This window comes from Lissotriton helveticus, chromosome 12 (assembly GCF_964261635.1).
Source record: "Lissotriton helveticus chromosome 12, aLisHel1.1, whole genome shotgun sequence".
In the NCBI taxonomy this organism is placed as follows: domain Eukaryota; kingdom Metazoa; phylum Chordata; class Amphibia; order Caudata; family Salamandridae; genus Lissotriton; species Lissotriton helveticus.
This window is the reverse complement of record NC_136073.1, coordinates 288,248,712-288,270,789: the sequence shown is the minus strand read 5'-3', so window position 1 is coordinate 288,270,789 and position 22,078 is coordinate 288,248,712. Positions and strand designations below refer to the sequence as shown.

Sequence of the window (22,078 nt, the reverse complement as noted above, 5' to 3'; positions counted from 1 at the left end):
AAAACAGTGATCCTAGTACTTGAGTGTAAGCGTGGCAGGGGACTGCAAGGGGGGGAAGTGGGGGGTTACAACGTTTGTCAGGCCATGTGAAGAGTGGTATTTCTCTCTGCAATAAGGAAATTAAATAAACAAAACTAGTAACTGCATGAGCAAAATATTTATTAATTATAATTCAACACATAAATCTACCTGGTTTGAGGATGTTGCCACAACTCAGATACAATTCAAACAGCCTTTTCTAAAGATAATTTAGGTATTGTAAGAAATTGGGTAATTGTTTGAGGGGGAGAAAGCCCCAGTCAGGAAACAACCACAATCCTTGTCAGGGTGAACCACAAAAGGCACTAAATTAACCTATGCTTAACCATCTGGCAGTTTGGCACAAAAGAACAAGTTACTTACCTTCGGTAACGCTTTTTCTGGTAGATACAATATCTGCCTGTGGATTCCTCACCTTGTGAATATCCCCCTGCGTCAGCAACGTTCGGAAATTTTCTTCGTAGCACGCCGACGTGGACGACGTCACAGGAGTACAACCTCGCGCGTGACTCCGTCTGACGTCACCGACTCCTTATCAGGCCCACGCCGGCGTGATGACGTCAGTTCCGCCCTTTTTTCCGTGCCTTCGAGGCACACGGACGGACCAACGACAGCAAATATGCAAATATACAGTGTACACAGTACATACAAATCAAATACGCACACAAAGTGTGCAGTAGAAATAGCACAATAGCAGCAAACATATATACATAAAGACCAGGTATAACAGAGTGGACAACGGGGAGGCGGGTGGACATGTGAGGAATCCACAGGCAGATATTGTATCTACCAGAAAAAGCGTTACCGAAGGTAAGTAACTTGTTCTTCTGATAGATACATCTGCCGTGTGGATTCCTCACCTTGTGGATAGAGTCCCACAGCAGTCCCCACTCCCGGAGGAGGGTGTCCACTCTGCTATACCAGGAAATCTTGGAGGACAGAACGCGCGAAGTGGCCGTCCCTCCTCACCTCGGAATCCAAGCAGTAATGCTTCGCGAAAGTGTGGAGGGAGGCCCAAGTCGCAGCCCTGCAAATGTCCTCAACAGGAACACCTCTAGACAAAGCAGATGTTGCAGACTTTGCTCTAGTTGAATGTGCTCTAATACCCTCAGGAGGGTCCTTACCCGCCAAGGAGTAGCAAATCTTGATGCACAGGATTATCCACCTGGAAAGTGTGCGCTTGTGCACCGCTCTGCCCTTCTTGCAGCCAGCAAAACCAACAAACAGCTGGTCATCCATCCGGAAGTCTTTAGTTCTGTCCAGATAGAAAGACACCGCCCTCTTAGGGTCCAGGCGATGCAGTCTCTCTTCCTCCTTAGAAGGGTGAGGGGGAGGATAGAAGGTAGGAAGGGTAATGGATTGTCCAAGATGAAAAGCAGCCCTGGTCCTAAGAACCATCCTTTCAGCATGAATGGACAGGAATGGGGGCTTGGAACTAAGAGCCTGAAGCTCACTTACCCTCCTTGCCGAGGTGATTGCAACGAGGAAAACCGTTTTAACAGAAAGAAGTCTCATGGGACACTTGTGCAAAGGTTCGAAGGGAGAACCCATCAAAAAGGTCAGCACAAGATTCAAATCCCAATGAGGAACCACAAAAGGAGTAGGAGGGAACTTATTAATGAGTCCCTTCAAAAATCTCAAAACCACTGGAGACTTAAAAAGAGAGGGCTGATCCGGCAAACAGAGAAATGCCGATAAGGCTGAAAGATACTCCTTGACTGTGGCAACAGCAAATCCTTGCTGCGCCAGAGAAAGAGCAAACTGCAAAATGTCAGACAAATGAGCCTTCAAAGGGTCAACATCTCTCTCCCTACACCAAGAGACAAATTTTGACCACCTATACGAATAAATGGACTTAGTGGAGTCACGCCTGGCAGAAAGAATGACATCCACCACATCGTGAGGGAGAGAAAAAGAACTCAAGTTTCCCCGCTCAATCTCCAGGCATGAAGGTGTAATGTCTGGAGGTGGGGGTGTAGAACTTGCCCCTCCATCTGAGAGAGGAGGTCTGCCCTGTGAGGGAGACGGAGCGGCGGGTGAGAGGAGAGGTGGAGAAGATCTGTGTACCACACCCTTCTTGGCCAATCCGGGGCGATCAATATGACTTGGGCCCGGTCTTGGCGAATCTTCCTCAGAACCCGAGGAATCAAGGGTATGGGAGGAAACGCGTAAAGGAGTTGATTTCCTCAACTCCACTGAAACGCGTCCCCCAAAGCTCCTTGCATCGGATACTGGAGACTGCAGAATGACAGGCAATGAGCGTTCTCGTGAGTGGCGAATAGGTCCACCCGAGGAGTCCCCCACATCTGAAAGATGTCGTGAACAACCTCCGGGTGAAGCCTCCACTCGTGATCGGCAGAGAACTGCCGACTGAGAACGTCTGCACGAACGTTCAGAACCCCGGCCAGATGATTTGTCATCAGACAAATCTGGTGGTCCTGAACCCAGGACCAGAGACGCAGAGCCTCTCTGCAGAGACACTGCGACCCTACTCCTCCCTGTTTGTTGATGTAGCACATCGCGGTCGTGTTGTCCGTCAGGACTTGAACTGACTGACCGCGAAGGGAAGGGAGGAAGGCCTTGAGCGCCAAACGTATCGCCCGTAACTCTAGAAGGTTGATATGAAGCAACCTTTCCTCTGGAGACCAAAGACCCTTGACCTCCAGATCCACCAGATGAGCACCCCACCCTAGAGTGGAGGCATCCATGATCACTGTGGCAACCGATGGAGGCAGTGGAAAGGCATTCCTTGAGACAGATTGTCTTCCACGCCCCACCAAGATAGATCCGCTGCAGCTTCTCTGGAGATCCTCACTGACTCCCTGAGATCTCCGTTGTGCTGATACCACTGCCTGCGGAGGCACCACAGGAGTGCCCTCATGTGCCAGCGTGCATGGTTGACCAACAGAATGCAAGAAGCCATCAGACCGAGCAGACGAAGGACCTTTAGGACTGGAACAACCGCTCCATTGTAGAATAAAGGAATCATTTCCTGTATGTCGCGAATCCTTTGAGGAGGAGGGAATGCACGACACACAGTAGTGTCCAGTACCGCACCTATGAACAGGTTGCGCTGGGAGGGCACCAGGTGAGACTTGGGCACATTTATTGAAAAACCCAACCTGTGTAACAACAGAGTTGTTTCTTTTAGATGATGGAGCACCTTCTCCGGCGACTCTGCTTTGATCAGCCAGTCGTCCAGGTAGGGGAAAACAGGAATCCCCGACCTTCTGAGATGTGCAGCCACCACCGCCATCACCTTGGTGAAAACTCGAGGCGCAGTAGTAAGTCCAAAAGGAAGGACCGCAAACTGGTAATGCTGCGATCCCACCGTAAAACGGAGATACCTCCTGTGCGACTTCAGGATTGGGATGTGAAAATACGCATCCTGCAAGTCGATCAACACCATCCAGTCTTCTTCCATCAGCGCTTGAAGAACCTGAGCACGGGTGAGCATTTTGAACTTCTCCTGTTTGAGATAGAGGTTCAAAATCCTGAGATCCAGGGTTGGTCGAAGTCTGCCATCCTTCTTGGGTATCAGGAAATACCGGGAGTAGCATCCCTGACCCCTCTCCTGCTCTGGAACCACCTCTATTGCACCCTTTCGGAACAGAGCCAGGACTTCTTCCTGCAGGAGAAGCAGGTGGTCCTCCGAACAATAGCCTTGGCAAGGAGGGTAATTGGGAGGGAACTCCTGAAAAGGAAGTGCATACCCATTTTCTACGAGATTGAGAACCCAAAGATCTGATGTAACCGATTCCCAATCTCGTAGAAAATGAGTACGCCGACCCCCTACCGGACCCACATGATCCAGAATGGTGGATCTAGGGCTGCTTTGCTGATGCGGGTGGGGGTTGGGCATTATTGGAGGAAGTGGAGGAGGAAGAGACTTGACGCCCACGTCCACGACCTTTCTGTCTACCTCTATAGGACTTGTACAGAGGGTTCTGCTGCTGTTGCTGTTGGCCCTGCCTGAAGGGACGAAAAGAAGATCTACCGAAGCCTCTAAACTTCCTAGTTGTCGATCCTCTCATCTGGAGACCCAAAGACCTTGCAGTAGCCCGGCTATCTTTAAATCTCTCCAGTGCGACATCCGCCTTTTTCCCAAAAAGACCAGTCCCATCAAAAGGTGGTAGGTCTAGCAACGTGGATTGCACATCTGCAGAAAAATCCGAGGATTTTAGCCATGCGGCTCTCCTGGTTGCAACAGTAGAGCCCATAATCCTGGCTGTGTCCATGCCACTCTGAATAACCATGCGTGCCGCAGCCTGATTATCGGAGACCACTTCATTAAAGTTCTTTCTATCCTCCTCTGGAAGCTTAGATGACAATTGCTTCACAGAATCCATCAGTGCATGGACATATCTACCCAAAAGGCAAGTAGCATTAGTGGATTTTAGGGCCATGCTGCCCGAAGAGAAAATCTTCTTTGCAGACTGATCCAATTTTTTTTGAGTCTTTGTCTGCTGGTACCTGAGGAAACGAACCTGCAGACCTGTTAGAACATGCAGCCTGCACCACCAGACTCTCCGGAGAAGGATGCGAAGAGAGAAATTCAGGGTCACCAGGAGCCACTCTGTAGCGTCTTGCAATAGACCTAGAAACAGCAGGAGCAGTCAATGGTCTCTTCCAGACCTCCTTTATCGGATCAGTTAAGGCATCAGTGAACGGCAATGTAGGTTCAACAATAGAAGAAGGAGAGTGCAAAACCTCTGTAAGAATGTTGGGCTTGTACTCAAAAGTAGGCAAAGTTAAGTTGAGAAGATCTGCAGCCTTCCTAATAACAACATGGTAGGGTGCCACTTCCTTGGATGGTGCATCAGAAACTGAAGGCAAACCCCACTCAGGAGAGAGCTCCAGACCACTAGCATTCTGTAGGTCTTCAAAGTAATCATCATGATCAAGAAGCTCACCCTCTTCCACATCAGAATCTTCACCCCTTTTCTCTTCCAAGAGACGCTGAGCCCTGCGTCTCGACCACTCCACACGAACCGAAGTCGACGGATCCGGTAACGACTCCGACGGAGCCGGTTCCGACGTCGAGCGAGGAGCCGGGGCAGTTGGAAGACGAGACTCACGGACTGGCGTGGTACCTCGATCCAAACTACGAGGTCGATCCGAAGTCGGTGAGCCGCATGCGGAGTCGAAGACCTCGGTGGAGCCGCACCGAGCCAAGGTGTAAGAGGCGCCGGCATAAATGGCACAAATGGAGCTGGGGCGTAAGACTGAGGAATGCCCAAGTTGAAAGCTAATGGACCCATGGGACCAACAGGTGCTCCAGCGGGGTACATTGCTCTGGAGTAAACTCCAAACATTGCATTAAGGAAATGTGAGGGGTCCTGTCCAGGACCAGGAAAAGGAGGGTACGAACCTACCGGATGATCTGAAGGAGGATGTTCCGACATGGGCTCATTCTGACCTTCCTGATCCACAGGAGTTTCCATCGGAGTTGGAGTTTTAGGAACTACCTCCTCCTCTTCCTCATGCTCCGAAGAATGCTGAGACATCGGATCCGGTTCTTGTTCCGGAGCCGGAGAACATCCGAGAGACTGAGCAGGAGAAGGAGAAACGAAGTCCTTATGATGTTTACGAGACTTCTTCGAATCAGAGGACTCCTTCCCCGAATGATGTCTAGAGCTGTGCTTCCTCCTCTTGTGCTTCCTCTTCGAGGAGCTCGAAGCTTGACCCGAAGCCGATTTGGATCCAGATCTCGATCTCTCCCTGGACCTCGACCTCGCTCCGGACCTCGACCTCGCTCTGGATCTCGACCTCGACGCCGACCTCGACTTCGAACGAGATTTTTGCCTCGACTTCGAGCGTCTCGACGTCGACCTCGAAGATCTCCCAATCTCTCTTCCTTTTACCTTCGCAAGAAGATGTTTTGCCTCACGCTCTCGTAGTGCCTTAGGGTTCATTTTAAAACAAGACCAACAGTTCTTAACGTCGTGGTCTGATCCAAGACACCACAAGCAGTCGCCATGCGGATCGGTGATCGACATCATTCGAGCGCAAGACCCACATTGCTTGAAGCCTGTCTTCCTCGACGACATCTTCGATGAAAGAAGAAGAATTAAAGGAAAAACAGCAACACTGTAACAGTAGAAGAATACAAAGTATCGCAGAAGATCCCAAAAACCGTTAGCGTCGAAGACGCGGAAAAAAGGGAACTGACGTCATCACGCCGGCGTGGGCCTGATAAGGAGTCGGTGACATCAGACGGAGTCACGCGCGAGGTCGTACTCCTGTGACGTCGTCCACGTCGGCGTGCTACGAAGAAAATTTCCGAACGTTGCTGACGCAGGGGGATATTCACAAGGTGAGGAATCCACACGGCAGATGTATCTATCAGAAGAAGTCAGGCTTAACTTAGACGCAAAGTGTGAAGTAGTTATGCAGTACACAAACCGCAGGACGAGGTTGCAGTGAACATTTTTACCTTCCGACTTTGTCAGTTTTTTGGAAGTTGAAAAGTTCCAGCAGGATAAATGCAAACTGTAGCCGATGAGGGTGCCACAAGGTTGTACGCCTTCACTGAGAGGCCCCGCTGAACAGGATTTGCTACTGAAGACAAGAACATAGCAGTATGTACCATGAAGTCAGCCTGACCAGAGATACACCTTGGGCAAATGATCTGGCAGGTAGGGCCTGGACTTCTGTCAGTTGACAGGGCACTTTTTGGTGAAAATGTTTCTAAGTCTCAAGTTTAAGGAGCTAGGCAGTAGCAGCACATCTAACACCACTTCCAAGGGTCTAGGAGCTGGGGGCACAGGTGCCGGCTTCAAGTCCTTAGGAGCTTGTTATGTCCCTGTAGCTTACACAGGAGGCCATCCAACTAACCCTTGGATTCACTTTTGGTGCTCTTGCGTTCAAGGCGATGGTCCAGTTTTCCATCAATCAGAAAGACAGACCTTCAAGCAGCAGTGCAGTCTTCCGGTAGCAGAAGGGTCTAGGCAGTCCTTCTGAAAACTTCCACAGGTCCAGTAGTGTACTGCAGAAGGGCTTTGAGGGTCCAATATTAATACCTGATGCCAGCCTTTGAAGCGGGGGGCTTCCATATCCGACCCTCACATCAGGTTTTGAAAGTTTGTCCCTTCCCCTGTCAAGGCTACAATAAGGCCAGGGTGACAAAAGACTAGTGTCAGATTCCTCTGTGTGCGCGTAGGCAAGCCCTTTGAACTGTAAGTGGGGCAGGAAAAACCTCCACCCCCAAACATCCTGGCAGACCTAGCCCCCTTTTTTCCTCACTGTCTGGGGAAATACAAAAAGCCCAACAGCAGAGCCATTCAAAGTCATGCAACCCAGGACACTGGCAGAGGCTCAAATGGTTAGGAGAGGAAAATGTAAACTTTCTAAAAGTGGCATTTTCAGAACTGTGACTTAAATTCTACTTTACTCTTAAAGAGGATTTTACATTACAACTCATTTGAGTCTAAATATGATTTTTCTACCTGCTCCCAATCAAATGTTATCACATATTAATAGTAATAAAGTAACCCAATGTTATCCAATGGGAGAGGTAGACCGTACAAATTTGAAAAACGAATTTAGGGTTTTTTCACTATCTGAGTATGTAAAATCAAACCCAAATGCCCTACTTTTTAAATACAAAGGCCCCAGTTCTATGGGACTTTAAGGCCCACCTGAGGGATGACTTACATGTATTAAAAAGGAAGGTTTAGGCCTGACAAAAGGTTTACTTTGCAAGGTCGAAATGGCAATGTAAAACTGTAATACAGGCTGCAGTTGCAGACCTGAGACAAGCTTTAAAGTGCTACTTCAAAAGGTGGCACAATGACTGCTGCAGGTCGACTGATAGCATATAATTTACCGGCCCTGGATACCATGTAGACCCAATAATAGAGACTTACAAGTAAATTAAATGTTCCAATCAGGTGTAGGCTAATGTTGCCATTTTTAGGGGGCAAGCACTGCCTTTAAGCACTGATTAGCAGTGGTAAAGTGCACAGAGTCCTAATGCCAACGAAAACAAATTCAGAAAACAAGAGGGCAGAAGACAAAAAGTTTGGGAGAAGACCACAACAAGGATGTCATGTCTAACAGGCATGAACAAAGCCAATTCTGAAATTCTCAAGCGCTATATCTTAGTACTCCAGTCCCATTTTAGAAACAGAATACCTTTCATGATCCATGAAAGATGAATCAAACTGTGCTCAAAATTGCTTTCACCACACAACTATACAAACTTTGAGCTCTGCCTACCAGACCTTCCTCATGTTTACCAACACATCTAAACTCCTTCTCCCTCTCTGAGCACAATCTTGCTACCACACTTGCCATCTACGTGCACAGCTTTCCTGGACGGTAGCTACATACCTTTCGTAATTGCTTTCAAAGCCTCCCTTCACCACTGCAAATCTGACACCTGCTGACCTGTCCAATTGCTGATCCATTCTCTTCCATCTTCTGCCATACAATGATGACAGCTACCTTCATTGATATATGTGTGTAACAGGCATGTTATTAATGTTTCCTGTTCCCAGTCTTCATTCATCTGTCTCAATTCCATAAACCTTATAGCTTTATATAACTACCGATCTTGTCATTACATACCACTTGCTTCGTAAGTATGAAGTACCTTGTAGAAAATGACATTGCTTCACTTAAATACAAATATAGAATACAACAATTTGAACAACAGGCAAGCAGAAGAATAAGACTGGGCTTACCTCCATTTCATACATAGGTGGTCCCAGAATATCCTTCAACGCATGGTGATCTACTAGTATTGGCATCTCAGGTGGCAGTGCCAGGGCAGCAGAGTCACTGACAGATTCCATTTTTGAATCTTCTGGAACATGCTCCCTAGATTCTAAAACATGACAAAAAAAAGAAGCTTTGACTGAAAGATTTACAGCTGTATCCTCAAACAGTCACGTTATAACGACACTATAATGCGGAAGATGAGTCCAGTAGCCTCATGCTAATCCTCGACAGAATTATTTTGACAAATCAGTATTTTACTATGCAATAAGGGGAAAAGGCAAGACAAGACAACAAATGCATTTTCAACAAACGTAATGGACGAGCTTCCAATCCTGGCTGTAATGAACCTTAATGTTTGTGAGGAACGTTTGTGCTATACAGTGATTTCTAGGATTTTTGCTATTAACTAAGCATGTTTGATTTAGATTCTGAAAAACATGATTAAAGTTGTATACAAAGTTACTTAAAATCAACCAGTCACCCAAATGTGCTTGAAAAAACAGGCCATTGCAAATGTTTGTGATGAGATGATATTTATTTTACTAGAGCCTAAACATATTGGAAAGCCTCTATGAACAATTTCTAATTTGTTTTCACTGTCAATTTGATTGAGACCTTCAACACCGGTGTTGCATTTCTACGAATGTGTCTTTACATCCTCCTCCAATAAAGGCTTTTGAAAGAGGGTACTGACAGTGGTTACTAGTTTAAGAAACTCTACACTAGGAAGTGATGCTGAAATCAAAGACCTGCACATAGAAAGTCTATTCTATTTTATGTATATGAGTTTGCCATCATCATAAAAGAGATCATATATCAAGGATGTGCCTCTTTTCCATGACATACGTGCCTTTTTAAAAGAAAACACACAATTCTCATCATATACCCTAAACCAGAAATGTTTCAGCAACTAAAGTAAATTGCATTGTAGAAGAAAATTTGAAGCAGAAAAACTGGTAAACCATAGAATCATTTCCACTTCTCCTTCAAGAGAACTCTGAGCCATATGCATCCAAAATTCTTGGGATAACGGTACTAGATAGCACGCAGACGCAAGTTCAACAAACCAAGTGAGCAAAGGTCTACACACTACAGATGGAGACAACACTGTTGTACTATTATCAACAGATTCTTAGTATAGCTACTGATACAATAGACTATTGCATACTCAGATATAATTAGTAAGGCAGCAGAGCCACAGAATACAATACTTCACAGATATGATCATGGCTACAATTACATAGATAAATGATATAAATAAAGGAATACACCACAAAACACTCAAAACAGGACCATCATACAAGAAGGAAAACTTGTACAATTTCCAGGCACTAATACATGAAGCTTTTATGAAAGTGCATTTTTACAATAACATTTATACAATAAAAACAGACTTAAAAAAATTAGCATGAAAGAAACAAGTTACTTACCATTGGTAGCGATTTTCCTGGTGGATACTCTAACCGCAGATTCTTCACTTTTAGAATATACGCAGGCTCTGGCAGATTTTTCAGCATACCGCTGCGTACAGATAAGTGGCATCGTTTAGCTAAATATAGACCCTCCTCCACCCCGGAAGGGATGGCTAGTGCACCGTACCACGCCCCCCTCGTCTCCAAAGGACATGGATGTCTGTTTTTCTTGACACGGTCTGCACCCTCAGACACAGAGCTCAGAAAACATTTTTGTTTGCCAGTGTGCAGATCACAAATACAGGACTTTTTAGATTGAAGAGTCCATTTCACATAACAGGGTGACAGAAGGGTGGTGAGGAATCTGCAGTTAGACAGAGTCCACCAGAAAGAGTGCTACCAAAGGAAGTAACTTGTTCATCTGACGCCTACTTCTAAACACAGATTCCTTATCTTTAGATCAGATACCAAACCAGTACCTCCCCCAGTGGTGGGTCTGTGGAATGACTCAGATCAAATAGTCCTGCAGGACCGAAAAGGCAAAAAGCCCTTCCAGTAAGACCTGGCTGTCAAGGCGATAATACTTTGTGAAATTGAGCATTGATGCCCACGTTGCAACCTGACCTATATCCAGGACAAGAACTCCACTTGCCAGCATAGTGATAGTAACTTTGGCCCCAGTGGAATAGGCTCTCAATCCTTCCAAGGACAACTTCTTGGCCAACACACAGCTGGTCTTAATGTAGTGAACGGTCCACCTGCATAAAGTCCTCTTCTGCACTGACTAGCTTTCCTTTGTCCTGGAGAACCCCACAATGAGCTGACTGTCAACCCAATTGTCCTGGATAGTCCAACAGATGCTCTTTGGAACTATCAATGTAGCGATCAATGTAAAAGCTCAACACTCTTCTGGGAGTCCAAATTATGGAATGGGTTCTGTGCACTCTCTGTCACTGGAACAAGCTATACCCGACTGATGAGCCATATTACGGACCAAAGCAGTCTTGGGTTGCTTGTGTTCGGCTTAAGGGAGGACTTGCCTGGCAGTTTCAGGCTAGACCGTTCCTATTGGATCAGGACCAAGACTGATTTGCATTTGGCCGGGTCCAAACTGAGATGCCATGGTGCGCAAAACAATGATGGACTGGGGTGCGGCCACAAATAATCACCGGTGGCTGAGGCTAATTAAATCATCACTTTTTTTAATCATCTAGGGTAAAGTCGGTATTCTAGTGCCTAACAGGCGAAACCGGTAAAAAGGTACCAGATAGCACGCAATGAGTGACGCCTGGACTTCACATAAGAATCCAATGGATCTCATTCATACTAGGTGCGGGAGCACCACGCTAGTTCCTACTGCTCTACCTAGACAGTTGGTCATGTCCAAGCATAATAGTATCACATATTTGGCCATGTCCTAGGTCCAGGCTATCATAAACGGTCTGCGTCAAGTTGGTGTGGAATTCCTCCGGGACAGCTGGCAAGATCTCTACGGCTACATCCGATAATGCATATAAGTACCTACCCAGCAAACCACTGGCATTGACTGACCCATGAGTGAGGCAAGCTGACTTTTTTTTTCTGAATGCATTAATTCTTTTTGACTCTCTGTCAGTGTGGTGGGTCGTAGGGAAAGAATTGAGACTAGACCTGCTAGTGGGTGCCTGTACTCCCACGCTCTCAGAAGTAGGATGCTGCATCAGGGTCATCTGGAGCAGGTCTATGATGTTGTGCTACATGCCAGTTTACAGGTGGGGGATCAACATGGTTTGGCCCAAAAACCAATGCGGGTGTCGGTCAGGGCTTTGTTGAAGGATGAGGTCTGCTGACCAGGTTGTAATCCTTTTGTGAGAATGTTGTTTTTTATCTAACATGGTAATTGTAAGTCCAGGACTTTAGCCGCACGTCTTGTGACTTCAGCAAGTGAGGTGGTCTCTTCCACGAGGAGAACCCATCCCTGCGTCAGAGGTAGTGTCCAACCCACTGGTCACTTGTCGATCACAACTGAGGGTAAATTTAGCTACATCTCTACCCTCTGCCACTGCACGTGTGAGAATGGCCTGGGCCTCCTCCGGACACTGTGGCAGCACTTGCGCAACTGTATCCCACACTGTATGGGTATAACGGCCCAAGAGGTATGCGATATTTACCGACCGCAAAGCCAAGCGGACGCAAGAAAACATCTTCTTCCCAAGGTGGTCCAGCTTCTTGGAGTCCCTATCTGGGAGAGCAGTAGGGAATGCGCCCTTAGGGGCTGAGGCTTCGACCACCAACCTCTCAGGCTCGGGTGTTGGGAGAAGAAAAGTGGGTCGCCCAGGGCTAGGCAGTGCCGTCAGGCAATCATCTTGTCCACAGGAGCCCCTGGGCTGGGCTTGGACCAAGTGCCCAGAAGGACGTTGGTGAGGGCTTCACTGAATGGCAGAAGGGGCTCTGAAGAGGTCGCTGCCGATTGAAGCACCTCTACGTATGAGGCTCCCTTCTCCATAGCCACAGTAGGAGGGAGAGCATGCCAAGGTCTTGGGAGGAATCCAGACCACTGATGTCACCAAAGTCCTCTCGCCAGTCTGTCTCTTCAAGCTGGTTTAAACCTGTCAGACGGTGGGACATCCCTCGTACACCAGCAGTCGATAGACTCAAAAAGAAGTCGACAAAAGTCAACAAAAAGTTTAGTCAAAAAGTGACTAAGTGGTAGCTCTTTCCAGATTTGCACTAGGTTGGCGTGGAAAGAGAAAATACTGACGTCAGCACGCAGGGGTGGCATCTAAGTAGACATTACGACGTCATCCCGGCGACCACAACGCCGGACGCAGAATCGACTGATGCCACCTACCGACGCGCAGGAGTACTGCTAAGAGAAAAAATCTCCGGATCCAGTCCGACTCCTGCCGGTAATTATAAGGTAAGGAATCTATAACTAATGGTCTCTTTCAGATAGTGCTATATTTTTGATAATTTCTTTTATTAATCTTCAAGTTGCATACAACACAATACAACAAATAAAACATATAATCACACCTGCATCTTGCATAACCTTTCGTGAGCCACTCTCCATGTATCGATAGCCTTGTGAGATATCTAAGCGTCTAAGGCATATTAGTGCAAACATATGCCCCATATCTGGGAATGATGGGAGTGTTTCCATCGGCTACCCCAGGTGATGTATATGGGGTTTTCAAGTTGTGTACACCAGTCCATTCCTCTGCGTCACTCCTAAAGAGCAGGTGGAGTGTGTGATCTCCATTTCTGGGCTATGTCTCAATTTGCCATCACCATTGCCATTCCAACCAGAGATCGATCCCTGCGAGTGTTCCCGACCCTGTCTAGTATACCCAGGAGTGCCAGTACAGGTGGAAGAGCAATGTGGGTGTTTAGTATCTGGTTTGAAACATTCATGATTTGTTGCCAATAGGACACTGTGGGAGAGCACTGCCATACCACATGATAAAAGTCAGCCCTGGCGCAAGGACATATGGGACATTCCGGGGTCAGGGTCCTACCAGCCTGTCACGGCCGAAGAGGGGCATGATGTGGCATGGGGATAATTGAGCTCCATGAGTCAGAGTCTCGAGAATATTGCGATTTCTAGAGGGACCATTCGGGCTAGGGTCCAGTCAGTATCGTCCAGTGGCCCAACCCAATACTTCCATTGTCTTACTGACAGGAATCCATCTGGGGCATTTACAATCAATGTGCAATAGATTTGAGGTATCCCACCTTTTCCCAGCCCACCCACCAATACCTTGGCTTTGAGGTGGTTATGTTTGGGGATGGTGGAGATCTGAGATTTGTTAAGCTGTAGAGCGTGTCACAGCGGAAGGTATTTGTGAAATTGTGTTTTGGAGAGGAAGAAGTTTGTCTGTAGATCTTGAAAGGAACTCACTGCACTGCTAAAGCAAATATCCCCAAGGGTTGTAATGCTGATCCTGTCCCTTTGATAAAACCCAGTAGTTGGCCATGTGTGTGAGGTGACGGCTCTGCCACAGTGGTGTCTGGAGTGTCAATGTTTTCCCTCACCCTTTGCTCCGTACAGCCATGGTGGTGACCTCAGGAAGGGTGGTGGGGATCACAACGTCATATAGGACCCCCAACAGTCGGTCAAGTCCGAGAAGCGAAAGTTCGGTTTGACAAGCTGGGTCGTTCCATCCTCCCGTTTGCCAGTCATTGATAATCAGCAATTGCATGGCTCTATAGTAAAACTTGAAGTCTGCCACACTCAAATCTCCATCGTAAATCTACTTCATCAGTTTGTTGTGGGCTATACATAGAGGGCGGTGGGACCAGAAGAAGGAGCAAAATGTGGACGCCAGATTGCAAAACCAGCGATCTGGGATACGAAGGGGAAAGTTTGGTAGAACATAAAGATATTTCAGGAGTATCCTCAATTTAACTACGGCCACTCTTCTGCGGATCTGTTGTGGCAGTGCCTCCCAGCGCTGGAGGTCTGTCTTTGCCTGTGGATTCAGGGAGTTAAGATTGAGGTCCCACGTCGCAGCATGTTCTCTAGAGAAGTAGACCCCCAGGTAAAAAAAGCTTGCGTTGCAGATTGGCATAGGTGCCTGCCACGTTGTTACATTGCCTCCCCTACCAAGTGAAACCAATAGGGATTTCCTCAGGTTTATCCAAAGGCCCAAGGCTTGTTCATATAAGTCTAGTATTTCCATACACTGGGGACCAGAGGTTTGAGGAGACAAGAGGTAGAGCAGGTTATGGTCCACATATAGCACAATCCTGTCTTCAATGCCTTCAGCCCACTCCCAGCCCACAACTCTGACATCACAGTGTAGCAGTCACTCCAGGGGCTCAATCACGAGGGCTTGGAGCTTTGCGAATATCTTAACCTTTGCAATGGGAAATGAAATTGGCCTGTACGAGGAACATTAGTTCCTGTGGAATCACAGCTTGGGTATGACCAACATTGCTGGCTATATTAATGTTGGGGGGAGTTCTCCTTGCGCTGCTGCCTCCTGATACAGATGGAGAAGATGGGGAGCCAACTGGGTGGAGTATCTACAGTAGTATTCTGTAGGGAAGCTATCAGGACCGGAGTCTTTGCAGACTTCAAGCCGTGGACTGTGTCTGTAATTTTGTCCTCTGTGATAGGGCGATCAGGGGCTGCCCAGTCTGCTGGGAAAGCGTTGCGAGTGAGATGTTGTCTAGGATTGAGTGTTGGTGTTCACATGGTGGGGGCTTCCTGGTGGGCATAGATCGATTCAAAGTAGGCAGCAAAGGCCGAGGCAATGTAAATGGATTTAATAGCTGGGGAAAAGGGATCATTTAGTAGTGCTGGTATTGTACAGGATGCCATATACCCTGTGACCAGCCAGTACAGTAGTTTCCTGGACTTATCACTGTGCTCATAGACCCTCTGGGTGGAAGCCATCCAACATCGGCAAGCTCCTCCATCACCATTTGTCAGAGGGCCCCCTTTGCCATAGTAAACTGACGGATAAGGATCTCAGTCAGGCGTTCATTATGCAGGCGCTCTAGATCCAAAACACAGATCTTAAAAGCAACTATGGCTTTTGCCTTCTCTTGTTTGGTCTTTCAAATAAGATATGTGGCAAGCTCTCAAATGGTGGCTTTACTAGCCACCAAAAAGTTGCCTGGAGAATTTACTGTGCCCTTGTTGTGTGTGAAGTAGTGCTCTAATTCGGTGAAGGTCTGTGCAATTATCATCCTGAAGGTGCAAGGCATGTCTCGACTACCACCTCCCAGCCCTACCATCACTGAGGAGTAGTCTGATATCCCTCTACGGTATATGTCTGCCATGTTGACCTGCAGCAGGAAAGTCGCTGGAAAGAGTATGAGATCTACATGTGACAGCAATGAAGAGGGTCTACCGCCCCATATATCTGCCCAAGAGATCAGCCATTAAGATCAGCCATTGAGGCAGTCACCGAGGGCGGCGGGTTCCTATAAAGGAGGATCGCCTACTCACCTACCCCCCACCGAACCCCAAGCAAATCCCAGCGCGGTACACCCTGTCATAGCTGTAGTGTAGGAGGAATGGGCTGCGTGACCCCATCAAGTGGGTTTCATGTAGCAACAGGATAAGAGGCTGGTGGCGTTTGGTGTACTAAAGGACTGACGTTCTATTAACAGAAAGTACTATATTAAATGCAAGATGGTAGTAAATATGTTTATTGTGTTGCTCTACAGTTTGTCACATGATTGCTTCTAGAGGCAGGTCTTATGCCAAGTCATCAGCTGTGGATAGCTAAACTGCCCTGAATGTCGAGAGGGCCGTGTATGGCTCTGGTGATTCTACAGCTGGTATTGTAGATCCTGAGCTCCCTTTTCCCACAAACATCTATTCCAGGGTTTTGTTGGCGGTAGCTTGTAGGTATCATGGCACTCAGCACTGCTGGAGAGTTAAAATGTTGATATCACACAGTCTATCCATGCTGCCTGGCCTGAGAGGTGTAAGATTGGATAACTTGTCTGAATAGTGAGTCATCCACGTGGGGAGCACACATCGGTGCATCTATACACAGGCACAAACAGCAAGACAGTGGTGGACCGGTGTCAACTGAAGAAGGGCACAATGGGCCAAATGTCACACCTGCATTGGCAGTGAAGTATGCCAGGTAAGATGGCCATTCTAGCCGGTGGGAGAATTCCGGTGTTTGAAACTTTCTTTAGCACACACAAAGCAATACGCCTTGCCTATATGTACGGAGTGTTATGCATCTGTCATATTGATATGGCCGGTCAGATTCGAAGGCTGGCTTTAGTGCACCCTGCATTCGCTAAAATTATTATCAGATCTGAAGAGAAGGCAAACAGTAAACATAACATCCACATCCAATGGCACATTTCACTTATCTTGACTGCAACATATGTTCTAATATAAATCCAGCACTGAATCCCAATTTGTAGGTCCTACATTTAGGCTATTATCCTAATTTTCCTCTTCTCCGCCCAGGCTATTTTCCTGATTTTTCTCTTTTCTGTCCCACTCTTATGGTTCCCAAATAGGCTAACTTGCTCTTGCCGGGGGTACAACAAGTTTACTCCCTAAATTGTCCTACCTTACCTGGGAAGATCACAGAACTTTCTTCTCTAAGTATGAATTTTAAAATATAATTTTTTTTATGTCTGGTCAATCAGCTAGGCGTATTATTACTAATGGTTAAACATATATGTAGAAAAGGAAAAGGGCTGCTTTCATTCACGAGGGATTATTTTAGATCTAGCAGATATACTCAGTCACACATTCAATTACGTCATACATCCACTATATAAATAAAGCAATCCATTTTTAATTTTTTGGTCTCCAACATACATTTATACTACTTTCGTTAGAACTCCAGTGAAAGGTTGATCCTAAAATGGAGACACATTGTGGGTTTCCCTTTGACAGAAGGACGACTATCTTTGGGCCAGGCATCCTGAAGGTGCCATAAATCAAGTGCTAAAATCTGCAGTGGCTATGAATTTTGACTTGATACTGATTTTATTGATTTTTCGATCTTAACAAAAATGTTTCAGTTAGTGATCTGAAATGTTTCTTGGGTGATCATATCAATGGTTAGGAGTAAAATCAACCATGAAATATCATGCTTGCAACATTCAGAAATTGTGCACTGTGGTTGCCCACCATGATTGTTTATGATACCAGCACATGCTTTGGTACAGAGGCTTAAGTCCTCCTTTTATGTCAGTGTCTGGGTATTTCTTCTGATGGAAAGTCTTTTTCATGAACTCTAACAACAAAACGGGGAGAAGCAGGGACAAAAGCAAAAACATGGGGGCCACCCTCCCAAATAATTCGCATTAAAAGAGATCCCCCGGACAAAGTAGTTGAGAAATTATACACATCTGATGTCATTGAAAAATGGTGGCCATTTTCACAGGTTCTGCAAGACGGCGCGAGAGGTGATATAACAGATATAATGTGCTCTATATCTGTGAGAAAGCAGATTATTAGTTGGGGTGGATGTTAGTCCACCACAAGTAATAATGGCGCTATTCTTGTTAGGTTCAGAAAAGGTTTCAATAATTTAAACCTGTGTTCAAACCCTCGTAGCTATGGCACAGGACAGACAGGCATAGCTGTGAATGTGTGTAAAGCTTTTAAAAGTATCAAAACAGTTAAAAAGTTGAAAGCACAACACAATAAAAATCTCACTACAATTTATAAAAATAAAGAATATTTTAATTAATAGAATTACATCAAAATGACAACAATCCAATAAGGGAATGGGGTTTGGACTCAATCCAACAAAAGCCACCAGTAGGGTTAAGGGTAGATCCATTTTAAACTGGTCAGCTTGTTTTTTCAAGAAAGTGGTCTTCTACAGCTTTTGAGTCCCTGAGGTTTAACAGGCTGGTCAGTCAACTGACCCTTGGAATCCACTCCTTTATCCTGGGTATGTGTGGGAGCAGGTCCAGTCCTTCGGGTTCTCCTCACAGGTCTCAACAGTAGGTGCAGTTCTTCTTATGTAATTCACAAGTACAGTAGTGTTCTGAAGAAGGTGCCCAGAGGTGCCTGGTAGCAAACAATCTCACACTGCACTTTTCTGCCCAATGTCAACATGGCATAACCTTTCTTTCCTTGTGCAGAGCTCCCTGTGCCCACCTAGAGGTGTGGTTAGGGGAATGGACGAACCCTACCCCAGGTCACTCTAACCCAGTTCTGCTTCCAGTCCCACTGGGGTTGGAGCCAGCCTGACTAGAAAGAAAAACGGGAGGCAGGCCCATGTGTGAGCTACATCTGCAACTGACAGGGTAGGCATCCTTTGAAGTTAAGAAGGGAACTAGACACAGGCCCCATGCAATGCTGCTCAAGGAAGCAAGACATCTCCCCGTACCCAAATCCCTTGATCCACTGTCTGGGACCAATCCACATCTCATTCCAGAGGAGCCATCAGGGCTCAGGTGACAACTGGACACTGGCAGGAAAGCCATATGATGTTGGGAAGAATTAGATAACTTTCTAAATGTGTCTGCTCCTTAATAATATGATCACATCTGACTACACCATTCAGTTTAAATATAAATTAATATTAAATTGAATAGTATAAACCAGTGTATGGGAGAGCCAGCCTTGCCACAGTTAAAATATGACTGTGTTTTTTTTCTCTGCCAGGCATGCATGCATTAAACATACATGCCATACTTTTAAATATGATGCACTTTGTCTCATGGGCATTTATGGCCTACCTTAGGGGTGACTTCGAAGTATTAGACAGGAAGGTTTATGCATGTCAAAAGGTTTATCTTGGCAGGCTGAAAAGGCAGCTTTAAAAATAGACCACCAGGCTGCAGTGGCAGACCTGGACTGCAGCCTGACGACATGTCTTACCTGATAATTTTAGTTTTGGCACATTAAATGCTTCAGTCCACTAGTGACATTTAACATACAAGCCTGGGGTACACGGGGTACCATTTGCTAGGGACTCATATTTAAGCTAAATGTGGCAATTAGGAGGGTGTTCATTAAAAAGAGGGATTAAATGGGGCTTTTGGTCAGGTCCAGCATACTTGCCCGAGTAATCAAATGCAAAAAGGGTATGCAGCTCCTCAGGGGGTCACCATAGAGGTGAGTAATGAGAGGCAAACAGTGCTAGACTCCCTCATGGACAAAGTAGCCCTCGAGGGAAAAGGAAGGGAAATTCCTCCTTTCTAGCACTCTTTGCCTCTCTGTACTGCATACCTTTTTGCGTTTAATTAGCAGGGTGGCCAATTTAGACATGTTTACTGTTCAGAGTACATGCACGAGTGCCTCAGTAGCAGAGTCCCAGTGCACAGAGTCAAAAGACCTTCAGCATCAGCCCAAACAGCAAAATGGGGTGATCATGCAAAAAAAGGCATTTGACTACAATATCACTATAAAGTGCTGTGACCTGGATCAAGACTAACCATCTGCAATATTATACGTGTAGCAAACAGTGTAAAGATAGGGTGTCAGACAATCTATGTAAAATCATTAAGCCTGGTGTAAAGAACAAATCAGTGATGATAAAAAGTCTTACCTCAATGGTGGGTGTCTAGCGCCTCACCATTTTCTCACCTGAAGGCGTAACATACCTACATCATGAATAACAGGTATTAGTTGCAGAATGAAGAAAGCATAATAATGTAAATCCCACTTACAAAATATATTCTATTACCTATGAGTTTGAATAAAAGCTACTACGTACACATTCTTATTTCTCTCAAATCACATGAGAACTATCAAAGGTTTCATGTCGTAAGGCTAAAACTAGTCCTAATTTGTTATTGGTGTGCACAATGTGCCCAGGTTTACCAAAATGTGTATACCCAAAACCACTAATTGACATCAATTAGTTGTTTTAGGTAAATAGCTGAATTGATTTTGGATTCAGCCTTGTCATATGGTGACCCTTATGAAGAGTAATCACAGTAGAGACAGGACATGAAGTGTAACTGCCAGGAAAGTATGAGTCTGTCTACTTCTCCATAATGGCATCTACCTTGAGTTGTCTGATGCCGGATCATGGCACACGACTTTATAATGATATAGAAAACTAGATCTGCAAGAAGGTGAGGTTAGATCCATTCGTTAAGATTATGCAATAATATATCTGTCCATTGTTTTCCACTACTGTTTGATTAATACAGAGAGGGCTAGGTCCTCATTAAAGCCCACAGCACCTTTTCTTTAGGACAACTGCCAGGGCAGAAAACATGTTGCTCTTGTTTTAGAGTGAACAATTCCCCCGAACGTTTAATCCTACTCTTAGGGGCCAATATATAGCCTCGGAGGTGGTCCAATAGGTAGTTTTAACAATTCACATCTACATCAGGACACATGTCCTTTAGGAAGCACCTCTAGCTATCATAGATCTTTCTCTACCAATTACACCTCAAGACCTCCCCTATGTCTATAAAGGTTTGTAGTCCAAATTGATATAAGCGTATATCAATGTGAGGAAGAGCCCTATGATGAAGAATGCCGGTCTTGGCTTTGTGGGTCTTCCATCCTATTAAGGGTGGCACCAGGCAGACGTCCACCCTTTTCACTGACAAATAATACATATGGTTTCTAGACTAATTCTTCCTGGGGCTCTCTAGTCTTTTTTATGTCCATGGAGCTAAGGCCGTCTTTGATTAAGCTCCTGTTTCTTGTTGTCGTTGTTTTTGTCCCCCAGTCTCTGGAATCACAGGTATTTGTCAGTGGTTAGTATTTGATGTTTACCACTTGGTTGTATTTGGAGTCTGACGGGAAGCTGCAGTGCTGCTGTTCTTCCGTTTTCAGTAGCCACAAGGTGATCTCTTCTCCTTGGTCACCTTGGTGATTGCCACATTCAGGCGCACACTTCATTTTATTTCTGCTCCACTGAAATCACTGTTATATAAGGCAGTAACTGCATCTCTTTGGACTCAAACCTGGGCACTGAAGGAGAATGATGCATTCAGTTTATCTATTTACAGTGATTAAATATTTATAAAGCTTCAGAAACAATAGATGTTTCTCATGTGTGAAGAGTCACTTACATGTTTTAAAACAGTAAAAGAAGTGTCAGAAAGGAGGTCAGTATGCTTATTTCTGTACCATGTGGCTGCATCTTTGCAGGTGAGGACGATTTGCTGTGCTGTTGCTGAAAAGCACGACATGAAGTGCAGAAACATGTTTTTTGGCGGAGGCCTGGAGAGTCATAAAAAGACAATTAGCCTTGCTTGCTTATAAACCTAACTGCAGAATCAAGGCATGGTTTGAGTTGTTCATATTTTCAGTGAGAAAACATTTGTCTCTCACCTCCTTACCTCCTAGCAGGTGAAAAGGGACACACACACCTTCATGTTGGAATTGCACACATCCTAAACTCCCTGCATATTTAGCTTCTCTTTTAAATTGTCCTCCACAGGTTCTTTCGGTGGACAGGAAGGAACATTAGTTTAACTCTACTTGATGGCTGCTTGGCTGTGAACCAAAA

General features: G+C 45.8%; 1 protein-coding gene across 1 annotated transcript in view; it reads right to left on the bottom strand.

The window, feature by feature from the left end:
- The window catches only part of LONP2 (lon peptidase 2, peroxisomal), a 796,271-nt gene that overhangs the window by 205,603 nt on the left and 568,590 nt on the right, over positions 1-22,078 (bottom strand). Inside the window, exon 12 of the mRNA XM_078670264.1 lies at positions 8,727-8,869. Within this exon, the coding sequence (XP_078526390.1) occupies positions 8,727-8,869 (143 nt within the window). The remainder of the gene's footprint in view (positions 1-8,726; positions 8,870-22,078) is intronic.